General features: G+C 35.8%; 1 protein-coding gene across 3 annotated transcripts in view; it reads left to right on the top strand.

Moving 5' to 3' along the window:
• EMCN (endomucin) overlaps positions 1-17,199 on the top strand; it is a 103,367-nt gene that overhangs the window by 47,906 nt on the left and 38,262 nt on the right. For all 3 annotated transcript variants that reach the window (XM_060654558.3, XM_060654557.3, XM_078445856.2), the window contains exon 4: positions 6,565-6,675. In XM_060654558.3, the coding sequence (XP_060510541.1) occupies positions 6,565-6,675 (111 nt within the window). The remainder of the gene's footprint in view (positions 1-6,564; positions 6,676-17,199) is intronic.

Below are 17,199 nucleotides of genomic sequence, written 5' to 3'. Positions count from 1 at the left end.
AAATTTTTTAGTAATCTCTACACCCAACGTGGGGCTCGAATTCATGACCCTGAAACCAAGAGTTGCATACTCTACCGACTGAGCCAGGCAGGTGTCCCCCTCTTCAGTGTGTATACTGCCTATCAGAAATTACTTCCCTTATGCATTCAATTTTAAAATTTAATTTAATGTAATTTTAAAAATAAAGCATATGGAAACTATCCTAAAGTGTATTATAGATATCCTTGTCTCTATTAGCCAGAGTATAACAAGCATAACTTGAAAATGCTTTGCAATTTGTTTTCAAAGTACCATTTTTATAGTAGGTAGTGCATTTGGCTCTTGTTTTTAAGAAATGTATTATCATTTTTTAGTTTATTTTTAAATTATTATTTAATTTTTATTATTTGAAGATGGAAAACCTGGGTTTCCGAGATGTTAAATGACTTAGCAAAAGAAGCACAAAATTATAGTAACAATTTGCAATTTGAAACCTGATACTTTAGTTTCAAGTTTTTCTTTCCATTTAATTCAAAATTCATAATCAATTATTTCTTAATGAATTGGTATTATTATTTTAATCTCAGTTATGATACTTGGCTTTTAAACAGTAAGTGCTCAGGTATTAGTAAGGTTTATGTGGTTTTTTGTTTTGTTTTGTTTTGTTTTTTTCTCTCTGCACAAAGTAGTCACCAAATTCTATAACTTTAACTTTTCTCTTAAGGTTTTGGTAAATGTTCTTGTTCTTTCCCTGCTTTCAGACTATCCTTTTGATGATATTGCCAGCCTGCTATGGATGTTTATTTCCTTTAAGTGGCAAACACACATATACACATGCACACACACCTATATAAACACACACAGCAAAATTGTTAGAATTGTATTAAAAAAAAAAGAAAAGGAAATATATCCAGGTGAAAGGCCATGTTCTTGCATAGAGTGTAGGTTCATGAACACCTGAATTTCACAGTAACGGTGGATCTTGTTATTCCTGCCTACTCTGAAATTCCTCATCTTGCTTTTAGTGTGGATAGGCAAGGTTACCATTTTACAACCCTCATTATTAAGACAATTGTTAATTAAGGCTTTTTTTTCATTGGCAGAGATATTTCCATGTAAAATTTTATGAGGAAGTCCAAAATGCCAATATACTGAATAGTAGTTGGACTGCTTGTTTGAAGCAATGTGGTGGTGGTGTATGTGGGCAGGAGGGATTTCTACCCATTTTTCTCTCTTACTGCTAATGGGAGTCTGTGAGGCTTCCGCACTGAGCCCTTAGGGCTTCAGCAGTATGGTTAAAAAAAATCACTGAAACAAGGCATTACTGTGTTATTTAAATGCCATTCACAGTAAAATAAAAAAAAAATAATAATAATATGCATTCTAAAACCAGAAAACAAACAAAGCAACTCTTTTTCTCCCACCATTTGACACGGAGTCATCCCATTGGTAATTGTTGTGGGCCACAGTTTTGAAAAGGGCAGCTCAAATATCCCAAAAGCTTTTAAGAGTCCCATAAACACTGTTGCCAATTATTCACTTGTGTGTAAAATCAATAGATCTGAGAAATGAAGGAGACGCCTCTACCAATATTTGGTCTGGCTCCAGGAAACACTATTAAAAATAGACTTTTTTTAAGTGGAAAGTCAATATCTACTTATTAATGAAGTCTCTAAGGAAGAGCAGGGGCTCAAACAGAATCCCAAATGACTAGATCCCTCCGAGGTCACGAAACCACTGCAAACCACATGATTTCTGGGGTATGTGAGCAAAGAGCCACTGTCAATACAAGTAAAACTTTGTACCTGGCCTGGGATCAGCCCCAAATTCCCATACGAACTTCACTTGATAACTGAGTTAGAAAATGAATAGATCTGAAGACATCTAAACATTCTCTTAGCCAAGGCCTGAGTGTCAGAGAGCTCTTGGTAGTACGCTCTGGTCCACTTTCCCTGGGGTTGTACCCGGTTGGTCTAGCAAGAGGGAAAGTATTGGCAAACGCACACTTTCAAGGGGCCCTTCACACATACCCTTACCCACAGAACAGGAAACACAAAATTCACATAAAAATAAAATTCTCTCCTCCTCTTGTCTCCCATTGAAAGCTCTAGTCCTACTTTGCCTACATATTCCTCTACCATCACCATTTTGTTCTCTTCAGAATCTTTGGAATTCCCTTGCAGCCTGGTTCCATCCTGAAGCACTGAAGGAGATACAGTCCTGAGTTCTAGTTGAATTGCTCAGGTGTTTGGCCTACACCCCTTCACATTTTTTTTTCTCATGGCATCTAAATTTATTTACATTCTGAGGCATTACTTTTCATTCCAAAGAAAGTATCAGAAAATCTGAGCAAGCTCTTAAGAAACATTTTCTTCAGTCTTTGACATGCTTTGATGCATCTCCATAGGACCATTGGTATAAATATTTAGGCCTCTCACAGTCTTTACATGAGTGGCTCTTTCATATGACCGCTAGAAGTCACAGAAATGAATCAAGACATTACTTTGATTAAGTTTATCCACGACTACCCATGTTGCCATGGTTACAGAATTTCTATGGAGTGCTAGTCCATAGCACATCCCTGGAAATGGAGATCCTTGGGCAATTGCTTTAGAAAAGACTACCCTCCTAGGGTTTTGCAATGCACAGTAACATTTATTTAATCTTAGTAATCCTATCAAAAAGACATCCATTTGGCTTTTTTACAATCTAGGCAGCTCCAGTTAATTTAACTACAAATGTTTTTTCTTAAACATAAAACCAAATTAACATACCACGGTACTAATATATTTAGCATATATTTTAATAAATGCTAACTTTGTCAAAAAGCCCCTTATCTTATATTCTATTTCTGAAGACAAAGCGACCACACAAGAAGCTTTTGCTATGTGCATTAGAAAAAACAATACTGTAATTCAAATTATATAATTCCAAAGGAATAATGCTGCTTAATCCCATGCCTTGCACAATTTAACTCCATAAACTCTCTCTTTCAAGTCGGTCTGTTGTAAACACACCTTAAATTCCTAATATAATTAATACTCGTATTTGTTGACTTCTTCCCAAAAGTTAACCTCACAAAATATACAAAACAAATTTCACATTAATATTTCAAGGTAATTATAAAATAGCCCCAATCCTTCACATTCATTCTGCTCATTTCTAGCCAATGGTTTTCACTTAATGTTATGGTTGCAGTGAAGGTGTCTTCCCTACTCTTACACTATGGTATTGATGCAACTTTTTCAAGCTTCTAGCATCGATGCAACTTTCTCAAGCTTCTAGTGTGTCAGACTCTTCTTATTCCAAGTCAAATACAGTTGTAAAATTCTTATAGTTTGTCTTTCATTCATCCTACCTATACCAAAGTTTTAAGACTTAAAAGGGCATGAATTTCAAAACAAGTCCTAAGAGTAAAGTCAATACTATTTTGATACCACGATTTAAATTAGTATTACTCAATGGGAATGCAAACTGGTGCAGCCACTCTGGAAAACAGTATGGAGGTTCCTCAGAAAACTAAAAATAGAACTACCCTATGACCCAGCAATTGCACTACTAGGCATTTATCCACGGGACACAGGTGTGCTGTTTCAAAGGGACACATGCACCCCCAAGTTTATAGCAGCACTATCAACAATAACCAAAGTATGGAAAGAGCCCAAATGTCCATCGATGGATGAATGGATAAAGAAGATGTGGTATGTATATATATATATACATATATATATATATATATATATGTATATATATATATACACACACAATGGAGTATATACAATGGAGTATATACAATGTGTATATATATATATATATATATATATATATATACACACACACATACAATGGAGTATTACTCGGCAATCAAAAAGAATGAAATCTTGCCATTTGCAACTATGTGGCTGGAACTGGAGGGTATTATGCTAAGTGAAATTAGTCATTCAGAGAAAGACAAAAATCATATGACTTCACTCATATGAGGACTTTAAGAGACAAAACAGATGAACATAAGGGAAGGGAAACAAAAATAATATAAAAATAGGGAGGAGGACAAAACAGAAGAGACTCATAAATATGGAGAACAAACTGAGGGTTACTAGAGGGGTTGTGGGAGGGGGGATGGGGTAAATGGGTAAGGGGCACTAAGGAATCTACTCCTGAAATCATTGTTGCACTATATGCTAACTAATTTGGATGTAATTTAAAAAATAAAAAATAAAATAAAAAAATTAATATTACTCAAGCTAAATAAGGTTTGTCAAACCGAATACATATAATATCACCTAGGTTTACAGTACAATTTGCACCTGTAGATCAAAGAAGATACATAGTGTTATCTGGGGGAAATGACCAGACAGAAAAACTAGACGACAGCAAGCCATATGGGTTAAAAGAACAGCCTTAAGATTAGTTTCATTTTTCTGAGATGGCAATCACTTTCTGGCAGGAGTCCAGAATCTACTATGTGAGAACTCCAAGTACAATTGGGAAAATTTTCCGAACAAGATGTTAATACACGACTGTGATTCTCATATCTTTTTTTTTATTTTTTATTTATTTTTTATTTTTTTATTTTTGTTAAAGATTTATTTTTTTAATTTATTTTTTTCAGTATATGAAGTTTATTGTCAAATTGGGTTCCATACAACACCCAGTGCTCATCCCAACAGGTGCTCTCCTCAATACCCATCACCCACCCTTCCCTCCCTCCCACCCCCATCAACCCTCAGTTTGTTCTCAGTTTTTAAGAGTCTCATATCTTAATAAATGTAGGTCACCTATTTTCTTCTCTCTTGACTAGAATTCGAAACATCTGAGTATACTAGGAAAATTTCAAAATTTATGGCTGTGGCAGCATTTGTCTCTGCATCTTTCCTTCTATTGGTTTTAGGTCCACCATGTATGTTTAAAAATATTTTGGTTACCTTTAAAGCATTCAAGATTCCTTCCATGGCCTACATGACACTGTGTAATTGACAACCTGTCCTGTGTTAAGTATAGGCTCTCATTCTACCCTCATTTGTGATGTATATTCCACATCAATAATAGGCAATTCTCAAAGCAATCTCTTTGGCATTGTATCCCCAGATATTCCATTATTCTCCTCTTTTCTTTGTATTTTGCTAATTGGCCAGCCTCCCATATCTTTCTTAAATATATATTCTCTTTACCATGTCCAAGACTTTTGAGTCTGTCTTATGCTAGGGAATTCTTTAGGCCATCAGGATAGCTGTTTCATGGTTTTCTATTTTTAACTCAGAAGAAGAATTCTTCACCAAATATTTCTAAAGAGGAAATCCTGTTCCAATGCTTTTTAAGAATATGTTCTTGGAGTTCCAGTGAGGAGCAAAATCTTTACCCCACATATTCCTTCTTCATTCTCGAGTGTGGAGTTCCTGTATTCAGGGTGATCTTTTGTACTTCCATGCTATCACAAACATCAATTTCTGCTACAAGCTATCTCTTTACTTTCTCAAATATTTATCTGTCAGTTTAATACTTCAAGATTCCTCTGAAGTTTTGCCCATTTCAAATCTTTCTTTACCATATGCAGTGTTAATGCTATGGCTTATATTTGAATTTATATTTATATTTTGCTGGCATACCAATTCCTGAAGCCTTTTTGTGTGAAAACATATTTGCCCAATGTCTATGAGGGCTTCTTGCAAACTATCAATTTCTCCAGCATGAATCTCTCAACTGCATTAAAAATTTGCACTATAGATGCTTGCTGCCATAGAATGGAAGCTGATTGGCAATTGAAAACAGCAATTCAACCTACCTTGTGAAAGAAATCTATTAAACTGATTTCCTCCCACCTCCAGCTACCGTCATATCTAGTTAACTTTAAGTACACACTAATCATCATGTCTGTCGTTTCTTCACTAACCCAATGTTCTCCACATTAGACTTTGAAAAGACTGAGGGACATTCACCATTTTGTTTTTATAATATTTGTGTAAATATAAATTTTTTCAAGTAGTCATATTCCAGTGTTATTTTTGTAAGTTCAGGTTACCTTTCCTTTGTTGTTAATTCTACTTCCCCTTCTGCCAAAAAAATGTAAAGTTTATTCTATGTACTTCCTGTTATCCCTTTCCTGCTGTCTATTTCACCCACCTAAAAATTCTTTCCCAGACAGCATGGGAACTACCATCTTCAACTACTACCCCTTTCTTACCACCCCCTTTCTAGGGTAGCTGAGTGATTAACTTTTGCATCAGAAAGGCTTAGATTCAGATCCTGCCTCTCTTCTGTTACAAGTTACATGAAAATGGGGAAGTTAACTTTTCTGAATCTCATATGTTAAAGAATGATGATAATTATTACTTAATTAATAGGATTACTGTTCTGTTCAAATGAGATAACCTATAGCAGACATAGGGAAGAGTCTAATATTCCTCCATTTTCTTGATGTAATTAACTGATCACCAAAAGGTACTCACCAAAATGTTGAATTTCTAAATCTTGATCAGAAGACTTTCAGTAACTAAAGTTCAAGTTGTAACTGATTTTAATATTAATGCTAATGAGATTATTTATTGGTTATACCCCTGATGGCTGCTTATCCTTTTACATCATTAGGAAACCCAACCAAGGGTGTCATGAAGAATGAGTTCACCACTGCAAATGCAACAGTGACAAATCCTCCACTTTCCAACGCTGCTTCAACATCACAGAGTTCCCAACACAAGAGTAAGTGTAAAAATTCATGCTGAAATGTTAAATTTGTATGTTGGATAGCATTAAATTCAGAACATTTTCCAGCCCACAGCTACCGAAGAACCATGCCCTCACCTGTCTTATCTGGTCTCTACCAAATTGGACAACCATTTGGCAACTTGGCTTTGTACCGTGATACTTTATCCCTCCATAGCCACAAATGGGTGGGTGCCAGGAAAGATCACTTTAAGGCCAAACAGTAATCTATGATATCCCCTGACACAAAACACAAAAAGTGACCTTGGCAACAAATTAGAAAACTTTGATGAAATGGGAAAATTCTTAGAAAGAAACAAATTGCTAAAATTGACTCAATAAGATAGGTAGTCTGAAAAGATATAGAAACAATTAAAGATATTGCATTAGAAATTTTAAATGGTCCCATGAAGAAAACTTCAAGCAGGATGGCTTCAACTCTGAATTCTATATTCAAAAGAAATGATACCATTCTTCTCAAATCCTTTCAGGAAGAGGAGGAAGGAACACTACAGAAGTAATTGTTTGAGGCCAGCTTTATCCTCATACCAAAGCTAGAAAAGAATGAAAACAAAACAAAATCAAGTAAAGAAAACCAATATCCTTCATGAACATTGATGCAACTATCCTTAATAAAATATTAACAAACCAACTTTGGCAACATACAGAAAGGGATAGAAAACATAAATAAGTGATTTTCTTCCAGGAATGTATGACTGGCTTAATACATGAAAATCAAGTAGAGCAACGCACTATATTGGTGGAGTCAGTAGATGCAGAAAAAGCATTTGACAAAATTTAGTACCCACTTTTAATTAGAAATTTCAGTAAACTAGAAATAAAGTGTAATTTCCCCCAACTGAAAAGGGTATCTATGAAAACATCATTCTTAATAGTGAAATATTTCATGGTTTCCTCTTAAGATCTTGAACACAGCGAAGATGTCCATTCTTTTCAAAATTATAACCAAGGGTCCTAGATAGGACAATAAGGTGATGACAGGTAGGTAGGTAGGTAGGTAGAATAGATAGACAGATAGATAGATCCATTTATACAGATTTGAAAGGAAGAAATAAAACAGATTTTCTTAGCATACTATATCATAATTTATGTAGAAAACCAAAAAACTCAGAAACTACTAAAGCTAATAGAGTATTTCTTATCACAAGATATAAGAGATACAAAAATAAACCATATTTCTGCATGTTAACAATGACAATTCAAAAATAAAATTAAGGGAATAGTGACATTAACAAAAGCACCAGAAAGAATAAAATATTTAGGAATATATTTAATAGTAGAAGTGTAAGATTTGCATAATGAACTATTGTTCTGCGAGATATTAAATATCTAAGTAAATGGAAAGATATTACATATTCATGGATGGAAAGACTGAATATTTTAAGTTGGCATTCCCCCCCATTAATAAATATTTGACTAATTTATTCAATTCAATTCCTATCAGAATCACAGAATCACAGCAAATCATTAGAAATTGATAAGATGATCCTAAATAATAATTTTGGAAATGAAAAATACCTAGAATAGCTAAAACTATTTGGTCAAGGAAGAGCAAAGTTGGACGACTTACATAAGCTAACTTCGAAACTTACTCTAAAGCTATAGTAATCAAGACAGGTGTTTTTGAGACATTATTAATAGTAACAATATTCATAATAGTCACACTGGAAACAATCCAAATGCCCACTAACTGGTGTGATGGAATATTCCATTGGTTTTTCCACTTGAAATGGATTTGGAATATTCTAAAACAGGATATCCATACAATGGACTACCATTCAGCAATTTAAAGGAACAAATTACTAATGCATGTGGTAATACCATGAACCTCAAAACCATTATGCTCAGTGAAAAAAGCCTTTTAAAAAACACCACATATTTTATAATTCTATTTATATGAAACTTCCAGAATAGACATTCTTATAGGGTCAGAAACCACATAAGTAGTTGCCTAAAGCTGGAGGTGGAACTGGGGATTGACTGCAGAAAGTCCCAAGGGAGTTCTTTATGTTGAAAATATTCTAAATCTGGATTACAGTTTTGGTTGTACAACTCTATAAATTTACTGAAAATTATTGACTTGTACACTTAAAATGAGTGAATTTGGTTGTGAATTTCTTTATAAAACTTTACCTAAAAATAAAAGGAGGGGCACCTGAGTAGCTCAGTTGGTTAAGTGCCTGACTCTTGATATCCGCTCAGGTCATGATCTCATGGTTCATGAGTTCAAGCTTTACGTCAGGCTCTGCTTAGACAGTGAGAAGTCTGCTTGGGATTCTCTCTCTCTCCCTCTCTCTCTGCCCCTCTCCTGCTTTCTCTCTCTCTCTCTCTCTCTCTCTCAAAATAAACATTAGAAAATAAAATAAAATAATAAAATAAAATAAAAACAAAAGGAAAGAAAATGTTGAGCTAGTCTAATCAAATTTACTTTCTGTGTAACCTTAACTAGAAAACTCAAACAAATGAAAAAGTTATTAGCTGTGAAAACTGAAGCAGAAAGGTTTCAACAGAGTGAGTCTGAGACAACCATGACGACTCCTGTGCATACCTATGGCATAAGCAAACAGATGGTATGAATAATAAAAATTGATAGGGAAGAATGGAGAGAAGGGATGTGGGAGATGAACAGACCCCATGAGCAAGATTAAGTTGTTTGTGAGAGACAGAGAGAGCGGCAAGACCTAGAGCTCCCTTGAGCTTAGACAACTTTCTAGCTCCAACCACATATATCGTCACTATAAGCACTTCCCAAATCCTGGACTCCATGGTGTGAAGTAATTTGTATCTTATTCAAAATATCCTGGCTGGAAAAGCTAGTAATCTGGCATAACAGCCTTATCACACACCATCCATTATAAACAATAAAGGCATTCTTGGCATATTCATAGTCCTTAATAAGAAACAGCTATAGATGACTTACAGTCTCCAAGTCTCTTCTTGGGAGATCTCTATGGTAGAAGGAGATGGCAAGTGGGATGTGCAAGGCCCAGTACATCAGGAACAGGGGCGCCTGGGTGGCTCAGTTGGTTAAGCATCCGACTTCGGCTCAGGTCATGATCTCACCGTTCGTGGGTTCAAGCCCCACGTTGAGCTCTGTGCTGACAGCTCAGAGCCTGGAGCCTACTTCGGATTTTGTGTCTCCCTCTCTCTCTCTCTGCCCCTCCCCTGCTCACACTGTCTCTCTCAAAAATAAACATTAAAAAAAAATAGAAACACATCAGGAACATCCATTTTCCCATTATATTGAATTCTCTTTAACATAACATAAAGGAGGTTATATAGAAGGAGCCTAATTTCATACCATAACTGTGAACTAATGGTTTTATTTAATGAGACAATTTCCACATAGAGGAATTTGAAGAGAGGGGCCATTGCTCCTTCATAAGTAGAACATTTCCTTGTGGTAGTGTTTTGGCTTCTGTTAAGTAGAATCTATTTTGCAGGCAATATATGTCTGTAAGGTACCTTTAGCAGACCAAAACCCCATCCATTTCATAATATGATTGTCCTGAATATAAACAAGAATAAAAGTAAATATGCATCTGCAAAATGTATAGCAGTTGAAGACTAAGCTCAAATAATCTGTATTCTGCACTAATACTCATTCAGTCGCTGATTAGGAAAATGTCATTCAGGGACCATGGTTTATTAAAATTAGCACTTATACAGAAGTGTGTGGTCAGCCCCATGAGTCCATTAAGACTCCTAATTTTACTTTGATTTATGCAGTAAAATGCCCTATGCATCTCTGTTCTGGGGACTATTGTATTTATTTAGCTTCTAAACACAGTTTGAAGTGGCTTTCTTCCAAGTAGTTTAAAAAAAAAATACACCCACAAAGCTATTTCTTGAAAAATAAGGCACCCTGGAAAGCAAGATAATTAAATAAAGGTATTTACTGCTATTCTTTGCATTTGCCATTTGATTAACCAGTTCCATACTAAATCCTTTAGAGATTTTTTTACAAAACTCATTTTTGGGGTTGTCATTTCTCCTCAGACCTCTCTTGTTTCTCAAGGTGCTTCCTGCTTAGTATGGAATCCATTTGCTATAATGAGTTTGCACGCATTTCCATTTGTGCCTGATGAAACCAGGAGCTAGCCCAGATTCCCAGTTAGCAGAGCAATGTTCCCTTTCCATCTCTACCCATCATGCACATAAATATTCAAAATTAGCAAACCCAAGAGCCAGAGACAGGAGGAGAACCAAACAATCTACTGGTAAGAGAAGGTTGAACAGCTGAAGATTTATCTTCCTCTTAAACATAGGGTAATGGATCCTTGGATAGTAACTATCAGGTAAAAGCACTGTGGGTACATCATCTGAAGTGTAGATTTGATTTCAAGTAAAGAAGAGTTAGTGAAATTTATTGCTTTACTCCCTAGAAAGGATGTAGATCAAAAAGAAGCAAGTCCTCAAACCATTTATCTCTAATCATTTCCCATTCTCTTAAAGTTCAGTGTATTTCTCTTATTTTACTCTTTTATTCAACCTGGGGAAGACATGTTCCTGGAATTCCAGAATTTTTAAGATAGATAGTATCACTAAGTTAGTGTTCTGAATTTACAGTTAAATAAATGAGAGCCTGTTGAATTAATTAATGTTAGTTTATTCACTACAAGTCTATTAAAAGGCTTCTGTGCCTGGCATGCCTCTTAGCTTCTAGGGATGGCCGCCAGAAGGCCTTTGCATTCCTTGGCTTGTAGATGCACCCCTTTAATCTCTGCCTCTGTCTTCACATGGTCTTTTTCTCTGTGTATTCAGATGCCTTCTCCTCCCTCTGTGTCTCCTCTTTCTGTCTGTGCATTTTCTTCTTTTTTTATTTTCTGAGTGTTTAATGTTTTTATTATTTATTTTTGGGAGAGAGAGCAAGACAGAGTGTAAGCAGGAAAAGGAACAGAGAGAGAAGGAGACACAGAATCTGAAGCAGGGTCCAGGCTCTGAGCTCTCAGCACAGAGCCTGACGTGGACTCGAACTCATGAACCGCGAGATTGTGACCTGAGCCGAAGTCGGACACTTAGTCGACTGAGCCACCCAGGCACCCCTGTGCATTCTCTTATACAGATGCCTGAAGTTATGAAGTTCCTTAACTTAATTACAACTGCAAAGACCTGTTCCAATAAGGTCCTATTCCCAGGTACTGGGTGCACATTCAGTTGGTTTCTGAGGAGAGAAGAGGAAAGGAAGAGGAAGATGGAGAGGAGAAATAGGTGCTTTTCTTGCTGGTAATTTAATCACGTAGGTATCTGTAACCAGATTTAAAAGCAAGCACGGTACACACTGCAAGAAATTGGCAAGGAAGGGAAAACTATTACTCTTTCTCTTGCTGGTGAATTCTCAGTTGGCTGAGGAAAGAATGTGGATAAGATTATATGTAGAAGGCAGATCGAGATGGACAATATGCCAATACTTAACTCAACGAAGGCAAGGACTTGGTCCAAATACCTACAAGGGTTTTGCCAAGCCAGATTTTCTGCTACCACAGCATAAACAATATTACAGACTTAAAATCTGGCTTCTGTCAAGTAGAAATGAATAACATTTATAAGTCATCAGTAGGTTATTAAGTAAGAGTAATAACATTTACAAATAGTGACTAGTTTATCAAATATGTATCTTTCTTCTATAATTTATTCCAGCTTAATATGGAGTTTATGTCTGCACAAAAACCAGAGATAATTGTACAATAACCAAATAGACATTTTAGATATACTGGTAGCTAAACATGAGAACGACCTACGCTTAAGCCCTGCTTTTCCAGGCACCACACCCATCTTAAAATAAAAATTAAGCTCTTTATTTATTTTTTTTCAACGTTTTTTATTTATTTTTGGGACAGAGAGAGACAGAGCATGAACGGGGGAGGGCAGAGAGAGAGGGAGACACAGAATCGGAAACAGGCTCCAGGCTCCGAGCCATCAGCCCAGAGCCTGACGCGGGGCTCGAACTCACGGACCGTGAGATCGTGACCTGGCTGAAGTCGGACGCTTAACCGACTGCGCCACCCAGGCACCTCAAATTAAGCTCTTTAATCATGCCAAGAGGAAGTTAGCTTATTGGTTATGAAGCATGATTCTGAAGTGAGATTGCTCAGGCTCAAATAATAGCACAATCATTTATTTGTACTATGGCCTTTGATAAGCCACTTAACTTCTCTGTGCCTCAGTTTCCTCATCTGTAAAAGAGCTAGAAGATCATAACCTTGTAGGATTCTTGTGAAGATTAAAAGAGATAAAATACACAAAGCTTAAAACAATTCCTGGCAAGTAAACATAATAAATGTTAGCTATTATTTTATTAATAATAATCCTTATAAAGGCCAGGCAAAGTTGGTATTTATCACACCAGTTTCAAATAAGGAAATAGGTTCAGAAAGACTAAATGACTTGGCCATGGTTAAATTAAAAGAATTAAATTCAAACACTGTTTTTCTTGCCTCAAAACTCATAAACTCTTCACTATACCCTATTTGTTCTCATCATGACTATTTTATATGAAGTATATAAAGGTAGTAGAAAACAAGTAAGTTTATTTATTTATTTTGAGAGAGAGACCACATGCTAGTGGGGGAGGGGCATGGAGAGAGGGAGAGAGAGAATCCCAAGCAGGCTCTGTGCTGTCGGTGCAGAGCCTGACACGGGGCTCAATCTCATAAACTGTGAGATCCTGACCTGAGCTGAAATCAAGAGTTGGACACTTCACCGACTGAGCCACCCAGGCACCCCACAATTTGCTTTTAATTGTGTGAATCATATGCTTGACAAGTAAGTGTTCATCAATTACAACACAAATTGGCTGATTGGCTGGCCCAGAATATAAGCCTGTGATTCTAAGAAAGGTGGTTCTCCGGCCGTCACCCATCAGGCCAGATTTATTCTTGACCGGCTTTTTCATCCTGAGCTCCTCATTTGCATGTTCCTATTTCTTCTTCCCCTCTTCTTTCCTCCAATTGCTTATCCCGATTCTACACATCCATCAAGGGCCTCTACAAGATTTTAGCTCAGTATTTCCCACAATTTAATGAGTGTCACGAGATATGTAAACCATTTGCACTATTATTTATTAGCTTCCTTTAAACTGATGCACTTTTTGTTCTTAAATTTGCTTGAGAAGAAAACCATTGTAAATGAAAAATGTGTTTCATGAGGCATCAACAGTAGCTATAAAATCACTATAAAAACAATGTAAAGGGGTACCTGGGTGGTTCACTGGGTTAAGCATCTGACTTTGGCTCAGGTAATGATCTCACGGTTCATAAGTTCATGTCCCATGTCAGGCTCTGTGCTGACAGCTCAGAGCCTGGAGCCTGCTTAGGATTCTGTGTCCCTCTCTTGCTCTGCCCCTCCCCTCTGGCACTCTGTCTCTCTCTCTCTCTCTCTCTCAAAAATAAATAAATATTAAAACAAATTAAAAAAAAACAAAATATAATTAAGTTGTAGCTAGGTTTTGTTGCTTGCCAAAGGCTCTTTGTTTAAGGCTTGGTCATTCTTATTTAAAAAAATAAATCAAGATAAGCGCATGTTAGGTATTAATCACACATTTGCATTAAATTGTAATTTTGAAAGTTCCTCATTGAAATAACCAAATAAACTGAAAGAAAGATGAAAAGCTAATAACATTCTCATTGAATGTTTCAATCTTATTTAATGTCACTTTCCAGTACTGCCTTATGGAATCTCATACAACGCTATGCATCTCATCCTTTGGAAACTATTAATTTATCAGATCGCCCAGGCTCATTATTTCCTTAGGGAACTGCACCATTTACCTATGCCACTTATCTGGGAACTTAATCATAACATCTCTTACATGATATTTAATTAGTTTGTACTATTTCAAGAGGAATTCTTAGGATAACAAAGTCTGAGTCATACACAAGTCATGGTTTAGCCAAACCAGAAATACAAGTTAACACTTGACCAACATGGGGGTTGGGAGGGCTGACCTTCTGGGCAGTAGAAAACCCACGTATAACTTTGACTCCCCAAAAACTTAATTACTAATAGCCTACCGTTGACCTTACAAATAACATAAGTGGTCAATTAACATCTGTATGTAATATGTATGATATATTGTATTCTTATAATAAAGTAACCTAAAGAAGAGAAGATGTTATTAAGAAAGTCATAAGGAAGGGCTCCTGGATGGCTCAATCCATTAAGCGTCTTTGACTCAGGTCATGATTTCGCAGTTCGTGAGTTCAAACCCCGCGTTGGGCTGTGCTGACAGCTCAGAGCCTGGAGTCTGCTTTGGAGTCTGTGTCTCCCTCTTGCTCTCTGCCCCTCCCCCGTTCTAGTTCTGTCTCTCTCTCTCTCTCTCTCTCTCTATCAAAAATAAATTTTAAAAAATCATTAGGAAAAGAAAATACATTTATAGTCCTACACTGTACCAAAAAAAAAAAAAAATCCGTGTATAAGTAGACCCACACATTTCAAACCTGTGTTGATCTGGGGTCAACTCTAATGTCACATATAATGTGAATCAGCCAATGCTGTGCATAAGAAAATGATAAGGAAAACATGAATTGGGCATAGTAAATTATTTTTAAGCATATCAGTAAAGAATTATATATGGAATATATATGGGAATGTATCTTTTCTCCTTTCCTGTTAGTGACATTTTCTATGCATAACTATATACAGTTATATATGCATATATAGTTAGGAGCACAATATTCTTTATAAGACGATATTTAGCAAAGTTGTTTGTTGTTTTGCTGTTTAAGCTTTCTGTTTTAAAAGCTAACTGAGTATAGTTTTCGATTAATGTGGATTTAAGTTTGAAAATTTAGAAGTTCTCTTGCATTTCATAATACTTCCATCTCATAGAATAAAACTCAACAAACAGATTTTAAGTTGCCAACCACTTTGACTAAGATTTTAGTCTTTACTAAATAGTTAAATTTGAGAGTAGCTTAATAGCATGCACTACACTCATTTGCTATCTGACTTTACTCACTTCACTATAGATCAGAGTTTAGATTTTTCTAAAAACATGTATTATGAAACTTACAAGTAAAACTCAGGAATAATTGTAAATGTCTTCACATTTCATGAATTCACACTTTATCCATGTTCTATAACATTCATCGTTATTAAACTTTTATGCCCACAGAACTGAATCCAAATTTGAAGTGCCATATGAAAACACTTCATTACTTTCAAAATAATCTCTCTTTGATTTCATACAAAAAAGGTATCTATTTTAGTTTTGATTAAATATTTAAGATCTGCAGAATTTGTTCCTCAAAAAAACAGCATATGCATTCATATATAAAAGTCTGAAAAAAAAAAAAAGAAAGTCTGGACCTCTTCGTACACTGAATATAAGGGTTTTGCACTGACATACGTTATTATTTTGATTCAGCTAAGCCTTAAGACATAGTTCATTTTCTATAAATGACACGTCCTTCTAAAGTTATTATGCATTTCTGAAGGCTAATAAAAAAACTAAATACAGAACAATCAGGTTTTGTCTGATACAAGTTTAAATTTTTTTTTCATTCTTAATGAAGTCTATCAGCAAGAAAGGTTATGACCTGATATTCATAGCAATAGGAACAAAGGGTTTTAATTGTCTTTGCATCCTAATCCTCTAGCAGCTGATAAATATTTTAACTGCATCTTCCAAATACAGCATTATGCCACGTTCAAAAGTATTTTAACTAGTTATCAAAAGCAAAAATTAATTACATAAATTTTCCATTCAGGGTGGGTTAGTGGATAGAAAAACTGTCTACTTTAGTAGAAGAGGATAGACATTAGAATGAACACACCTAATTTATAATCGTTGTCCCCACCTTGAAAGGAGTTTCACTTTTCTCAGCTAATATTTGTAGATCTGCAGAATGGTAATTGTCTGTCCCTTGCAGACATCAGCAAATAATATGTGGAACTAATCATAAGAGTATGCTTAATGGCAGCTATAGTTATCCAACTAGCAATTTTATTTTATTTTATTTTTCAATATATGAAGTTTATTGTCAAATTGGTTTCCATACAACACCCAGTGCTCATCCCAAAAGGTGCCCTCCTCAATACCCATCACCCACCCTCCCCTCCCTCCCACCCCCCAGCAACCCTCAGTTTGTTCTCAGTTTTTAAGAGTCTCTTATGCTTTGGCTCTCTCCCACTCTAACCTCTTTTTTTTGTTTTCCTCCTTCCCCTCCCCCATGGGTTTCTGTTAAGTTTCTCAGGATCCACCTAAGAGTGAAACCATATGGTATCTGTCTTTCTCTGTATGGCTTATTTCACTTAGCATCACACTCTCCAGTTCCATCAACGTTGCTACAAAGGGCCGTATTTCATTCTTTCTCATTGCCACGTAGTACTCCATTGTGTATATAAACCACAATTTCTTGATCCATTCGTCAGTTGATGGACATTTAGGCTCTTTCCATAATTTGGCTATTGTTGAGAGTGCTGTCCAACTGGCAATTTTAAATAACACATTCTTTTCCCTGAAAAATTGAATTCAGGTAAGTAGAATTTGTCTTGTTT

This window comes from Panthera onca, chromosome B1 (genome assembly GCF_046562875.1).
Source record: "Panthera onca isolate mPanOnc1 chromosome B1, mPanOnc1 haplotype 2, whole genome shotgun sequence".
Classification (NCBI taxonomy): Eukaryota; Metazoa; Chordata; class Mammalia; order Carnivora; family Felidae; genus Panthera; species Panthera onca.
This window is presented reverse-complemented; position numbering and strand designations above follow the sequence as displayed.